Here is a 7274-nt window from a genome sequence, read left to right on the forward strand (position 1 = left end):
CAGACAGGAGCACGCGGTTGTGTGGATGTGATGTCACGTTAACACCCCCACCACCACCACCACCGCTGGAGGAGGAGCTCTCGCTCTCTCACACACACACACACACACACACACACACACACACACCGCACATTTCACAACTTTACTGAACAGACTTTTATTGTGAAACGAAGTGGTTGAACGTCCGGGTCGCTGGTTAACGAACAGTCACTGCCATTACCTGCCGCTCGTAGCCGTGTGAGAGAAAGGCCAATCAAAATGCAAACATCTCTCGTAAACCTCGCTTTATTTTCATCCCTGCAGCTCTTGTTGTCCCTGACGTGCTTTCAGGACGTCGTCGAGGCAGCCAGCGCCAAAGGTGAGTACATATTCGGGGTCGACTTCTGAACCGGAGCGGGACTTCAGTGTGTAGCTTAAGAGCTGGGTCGTTGACAGTGTTTACTGCCGCGGCCGGAGGGCGGCTCGCCGTCTTTGTCCCAGCATCCTGGATCGCAAACTCTGCGTCCTTGACAGGCAGTTTACTCAGGGCGTCGAGGTGCGTTTTTTCAGCCCGACGTGACTTCCTGATTTTCCCGGTATTCCAGTATTTCACTGCTGACACCACTCCGCAAGAAATACCATATCCACAGAGTTTTCATGTCAGTGGTTTCTCCAGTGAGATGCCATGAAGTGAAGACACAACTTTATTCATCCTGAAGGATTTTTTTTTTTCTTTTTGTGCCACAAATACTCAGGTTTCATAGTCAAATACATACATACATAGATAGTAAATTAAAATATACATACATGAATGAGTTGTAGGCACAGGTTGTTATAATTCACAATGACAAAAGTAATTCCTGTACTCTTGACTTTATTCAAAAAGAAAAGTTGAAACGTAAATGTCATGATAAAAGTAAAATAAAATGCATATAAATGCAGATTACTGAAGTGATTTATTGGGTTATATTTACATTCTAAGGTACAACACCTTACGGTTTCCATTTTGTAGCTTATATTTCTCATATATTTTTGATATGTTCATATATTGTTTGATATATTGCCTTTTTATGTTCAGTTTTGAGATGTACACTACAGGTCAAAAGGACGCCCATTTTTCCAGTTTTTATTAAAATATAAAGGAGTTCATGTCCAGTGAATCAAAAATTTAGATTCAATTTAGCTCAACAAAAAGAACTTTTTTTTTTAAAGACATGTAAATATTTCTTGCTGACATAATAAGCTCTAATCAAACAAACAGTTTCAAGTGATTTACATGTTAGAATTTTAAGAATAGAGGAATTGGCTTAGTGTGTCACTGGCACATATCAGAAAACATTAAAACAGTACAGGTTTTTAGGTAAAACAATTAGCCTTAATTTATGATAATATATTTAGTTTTAGCTACGACACTGTAGTTACATTGTTGATTAATTCACAATAGAATAATGTCATGGTGTGTTGTATTGTAAGGGTTTCTGCAATAAACAGTCATTTGCAAGATGATCTGTGATATCTGTAAATAATATACCCATTAAAATGGGTAAATAGTTTGTGTGTCAGTAAATTGCTAAATTATTTAACTGCTTTCAGCTTTACCGTTTTTTTTCAGTTTTTTATTAAGACAGCTGAGGTGAAACCGAGTGCATTAACACTGCTGATTCTCAATGTTAAGTGCTTCAAACCTAGAAACAACACGGAGACATGACAGTGTCAAGATTTCGTTTCCTCTGCCTTCACTGTCTACAAACCTTCCTTATCAAAAAGGCTCCAGCATCGTAGTTACTCCTTACGCCGATTATTAATGTATGCTTAATTTGGTTTTTGTCAAAGCCCATCTGCAAAAACCTTTGTTTACACTTGACAAGCATGACAACGCTTGTTCCAACTCAAGCACTGATTAACGCGCAGAGGGTAACGTGTGCACATGCAAAACCCTTCAAATGTGAAACAGAAGAAAGCCGAACGACCAGAAAGCACGAAGCGTGCAAATCACTGATTCACCTTTTTGCTTCAGTTTAACAAGAGGATGCATCAAAGTATAGTTGACTGATGCATGGATGATTTGTCCCGCTGCTTCCATATAAAGCTACGCGCTAGTCGGGCAGTTACAGGTGACAGAGCCAAGTCGATAGTCCACTGCAGCTTGATATTCAATTACCACTCATTCAGTTGTATTTAGGGCAGAGCCACGCTGTTGTAGAAATGTAACACCAGTCACACAATGTTGCTGCGCTCATTTATTCAACCCCCCCCCCCCCCTGCAGGGTTTGGAGACAACATCCACTGGAGGACACTGGATGATGGCAAGAAAGAAGCTGAGGCCAGGTGAGTTCACACTGAGAGCCGAAACACTACGAACACTTCCTGAGGCCTAAAACGGCTCTTAAAGAAATCCCTTAAGTCTACGTTTCCACTGACAAGCTGATATCAGTAGCTGTGACTTAACGTTTTTTGGATTTTGTTTTTTTTGTTTTTTCTCAGCAAGTATAACACATTGCTGAGTGTATATTTTTACTTACTACAGCTGCAGACCTGACAAACTGAAGTCATAGTTAGAGGTTTTCGGTGTTGGAGTACGACAAGCTTTTTCACGTGTTTGCTTTTTGACAGCGGGCTGCCGATCATGGTCATCATCCACAAGAGCTGGTGTGGAGCCTGCAAAGGTAAAACAATGTTCTCTCCCCCTAACAATCAAACCTGTGACGACAAGGTGCCCGACTGTCATGTCTAAATAAAGCCGTTACGAAGCAACTGCGTCGTGAACACCTACGGTATATGAAGGAGAAAAAGCCGTTACTTTAACGGACAGACGTTCAGCTGTATCCGGAAAGGGCTTCACTCAGTCTGACCTAGAACGACTGCCGTCGTGACTTCTGTGTGAAAGTGTGTGTGTGGTGCTCATTCAGACATGAAAAATGGCCGTCACATTTTTTAAAAACTCATTTGATGTAAATAAAGCGGCTCAAAGGGTCAGAGCTGCCAATCCAGCTGAAACGAACAATAGAAAAAAATTAAACAAGGATTAGGATAATTGATAGTTCTGTTTTTGTTTTGTTTTTTTAAGCAAAAATTCCTAAAACAATGTGATTTCAGCATCACCGCTGTGAGAACATTGTAAATTTGGCATTTTAGGGATTTACACCATTGGTCGGACAAAACTAGACATTTGAATACATCACATTGGACTAAGGAAAACTGTAATAGACATTTTTCACTATTACAGACATGTTATAGACTAAACTAGGACTGCAACTAATGATTATTTTCATTATCGCTTGATCTGCTGGTTATTTTTCTCAATTAATCGTTTCATCTATAAAATGTCAGAAAATTGTGAAAAGTGCCTTTTTATAATTTAACAAACCCCAGGGTGACGTCTGCACATGTCTTGTTTTGTACGACCAAAAGTCCAAAACTTAACGATGTTCAGTTTACTGTCATATTTGACAAAAAAAGCAGCTAATTCTCACACTTGAGAAGCTGGAATCAGCAAATTATTTTTGCTTGAAAAGTGAATAAAAGGATTATTCAGTTATCAAAAATCGATGAATTGAATAATCGTCGCAGCTGTAGGGCTAAACGATTGATTTTAATTATAACGATTCACCGAAAATAAAAAAAATCGGCAGATTAATTGATGAAGAATAAAAATAATCAGTAGTTTCAGCCCTAGTTGCCAAAAAGTATGTTTCCAGCAGTAATTTGAACTTTTGAATTTACACACCTAAGCCCACCCTACAAGTTTAGCCGTCTGTAATGTTGCCAGACAAGACAAAGAAAACAATCAGAAAATGTTCATTAAAAGCTATAAGGCAAGTCCTGGTCTGGGCCCGGGGGGGACTGCTGGAAAAAGCTAAAGGGGGGGCCCCCTTAGAGGGGGTTCTGCACTTTTCTCATCTGTCAAGTGGGAGACACCAGAGGGTAAAAAAGGTGTAGCGCTCCAGTTGAACCGTCGTGACCCGAAAGTTCTCATCTGTGCATTTAGAGAGTAGTGTAATAGTAATAGCGGCAAAAGCAGATCTGACATTGAGGCCGTGTTTTCCTGGAGCAGGCTTCACTTTAAAGATGCAGGGCAAGGACTGTACTGTGACGATATTCTCTCGTATTTGTCCTGGGTGGAAAAGATAAGAGGACAATCATTCATTGTGCTCTTCTTCTTACATCAGCGCTGAAGCCCAAATTTGCTGAGTCCAAGGAAATCTCTGAAATTGCACACAACTTTGTTATGGTCAACCTGGAGGTAAGGAAATGCTGAGAGTGGAATTTTTCAGAAAACTGTTTATTTCAGTGAATCAGAGTTGCATTTTTTAAATGTATTATTTTAAATAAATAAATTTTCTTTATTCTCTGTGTAATCCCCTCTGTGTCCTTTTGTGCCTTTTTTTTTTTTTTTTTCCTGCTTGCACCTGCACACAATTAGTTTCTATTGTCAGTGTTTTATCATTGTCAGGATATCTGCAGGTCTTAAAAAACACTGAATTCTCCGATTCCCTGAACTCTGCGAATCGACGCTAACCTACATCGGGTGTTTGAGATCCGTTCACCATCAGCTATCTCTCTTATTTGAACAGGATGAGGAGGAGCCAAAGGACGAAGCCTTCAGCCCCGACGGTGGATACATTCCTCGGATTCTTTTCCTGGGTACGGAGGGGGGTTGAGTCACCCCTCACATAAACACTTTTTTAGGATTCCTGTGGAGAGACTGATTGCACAGTCTGCCCCCCTGAGTAACACACAGGGGCTGATAAAGTTTCAGTGAGCTCGATTTACAAGAACATGCCACTGAAAATGGCCGACATGTCGCATGTCTTTTGCAGAATTCCACTAGGTACACACAAGCAAACCACTAATGACTAGATTGGTAAATTAACTGCAATGCATATGAGACATCACAGAGAAACTAATGGGGGGGGGAACCAACATCCCAAATCCTTCCAGGTGTTTGACAGAAGAATAAACAGCAGGTAGAAAAGCCAAGCGGCGTAAAACATCACCTGTATTTGGTGTTAAATACAAGCTGGGAGAAGTAAACAGTGTGTGAAGATTAAAGGAACTAATCACAGGAATGTTATTCCACAATGTAGAATATTAATGTGTAAATTGTTCCTTTACATTTTCAAATATCTACATGTTACAGTGTATTTTTATTTTTTCCTTGTTTTAACACTAATCCAAAATATTTTCCCTTTTGGATACTAAAGTTGATCGACTGAGTAAAGCTAGAGCTGCCACGACAAATCATTTGAATTCATAGCATTTCTCGATTAAAAGAAGACCTGGATGATTGACAATATTCACAGTGTTTTGTCAGGTAGTCAGTTGACAGGAAATTAACTGGCAACTATTGCAACAATCAATTAAGTAATTTTCTAAGCAAAAATGCCCCAAAAAAACACTGGTTCTAGTCTCATAGATGTGAATATTTGCAGCTTTTCTCCGTTTCATATAATTAGAAATTGACTGTCTTTTGGTTTTGGTTCGTTGGAGTGACGAAACAAGACAAACACGTCACCTTGAATGCTTGGAAACTGCTTCGGGCATTTATTTTACCATTTTACAGACAAAACTATAATTAAATGAATAAAAAAAAAATACTTGTACAATAATACTTCAGCATTTTGGACTGATGGTCTGACAACACAGTACATATGAATAAGGCTCATTGAGTTTTGGGGGAATTATGATGCCTTTTTTTTTTTTTTTCCTTCATAAATGAAAACAATGGTTAGTTGCAGCCCTATGTTGTCTAGATTTTAATTTTGTCTAAACAAACCTTTGTATTCGATTCTTCTTATTCCCCTCACAGATCCTAGCGGCAAAGTCCATCCTGAAATCACTAACAAGAATGGGAACCCAAACTACAAGTACTTCTACAGCAACGCAGAACAAGGTAACAATAATCTTGTGGGATTATAGCTGCTGGCTTTTCCGAAATGATGGCTGGGATTAAAGAAAACTCACATTTGAGGTCAGTGGATTCTGTATGTAAACCCCCTTTAAAAGTAGATGATAATCATGGTGTGTGTGTGTGTGTGTGTGTGTCCCTCCCTCCCTCCCTCCCTCCAGTCGTGTCCGGTATGAAGGAGGCGCAGGAGAAGCTGACGGGCGACGCCTTCAAGCACGGTCACACTGGAGATGAGCTGTGAGGGGGGGCAGAGATGGGCATCAGACTGTAAGGGCTACATTTCCTCTACCTGAGCTACAAAGCGCCCTGTAATACACCCCCAAACAACCCCTTCCACTATTTATACTCATACTTTAGACAGTGGGGTCCATCTCACTGACAAAGTAAGCCAACCATGAAAAGGCATCGGTGCTTGAGTATTTCTTTTTGTCTCGTATGTCTTTTGTTTTTTTTTCCAACATAACCACTAATTTTCCTGTCATCGTCTTTGTTTTAAACCATGTATATTTGTAATCTACTGTTGTTAATGAAATGCCATATACTGTACGTTCTGTCTGTAAAAGATAAAAACACCTCAAGCTAGCCAAGTTAACTGCAGTGTTTCATCTGTTGTTGGATGGAAAAACTTCACATTGTCAATACGCCAAGCATTTTACCACCCAAGTAAAATGCTTTGTCACTTGACAGTCTCCTTTTTTGGTTCCGATAGGTTTCCCAAACGCATTGTAGAATATGAAATCCCTTAAGTTGAACCAGTAGTGTTTGAATGTTTTTAACCCAACAGCAATGATACTGTACTTCAGATTAGTCAAGATAAATATTTTAACACCTACAGTGATGTGCTTCCAAAGATCCTCTTCAGTATGTTAAATATATCCGTGACAATATTCATCCTGCACTGTTAGATTAGCTCTGTACTTCTGATTTCTGTTATCCAGTCTTTAAAATAATTTTCAATGAATCCTGCCAATGTATCTGTACTTATTTAGCTATATCTGCATACCTGTTGTTGTTTTTTTTTCCTGTTCCAAGTTTGTTTCGGTGCTTGTGAAGTGACACCACTGGGGTTTTTTTTTTTTTTTTTTGTAAACCAGTCTTGTTAACTCTTTGAATGAGGGATGGAAACGTTGGTTAAGTGTCTCGATGTATTTTATACATGTACACAGCCAAGTGTGCAAATAAAGTTTGTTGTATTGAGTAATTTGTGTTTATTGTTATGTAAGTGTGAGCCAGATGGATTCATGACACAGCAGTAATTTAACAGTATATCAAATTTTATTGTCTATCCAACAATAGTGATCCCTTATGGTTTGTCAAACAATATGCAACTGCTGTGAACAGTTAACATCAGTAGATGACACTAATCAAGTCACTATTTAAATTCAGT

At 39.2% G+C, this 7274-nt stretch overlaps 1 protein-coding gene across 1 annotated transcript; it reads left to right on the forward strand.

The window, feature by feature from the left end:
* Positions 1-139: 139 nt before the first annotated feature.
* On the forward strand, positions 140-6966 carry txndc12 (thioredoxin domain containing 12 (endoplasmic reticulum)). Its single transcript, XM_040143714.1, has 7 exons — positions 140-358; positions 2247-2307; positions 2593-2645; positions 4149-4222; positions 4554-4623; positions 5789-5872; positions 6049-6966. The coding sequence occupies exons 1-7, from the start codon at positions 259-261 to the stop codon at positions 6126-6128; spliced, it is 522 nt and encodes a 173-aa protein (XP_039999648.1). The 5' UTR covers positions 140-258; the 3' UTR covers positions 6129-6966.
* The last annotated feature ends 308 nt before the right edge of the window (positions 6967-7274 follow it).

Source organism: Xiphias gladius, chromosome 14 (genome assembly GCF_016859285.1).
Source record: "Xiphias gladius isolate SHS-SW01 ecotype Sanya breed wild chromosome 14, ASM1685928v1, whole genome shotgun sequence".
Lineage (NCBI taxonomy): Eukaryota > Metazoa > Chordata > Actinopteri > Istiophoriformes > Xiphiidae > Xiphias > Xiphias gladius.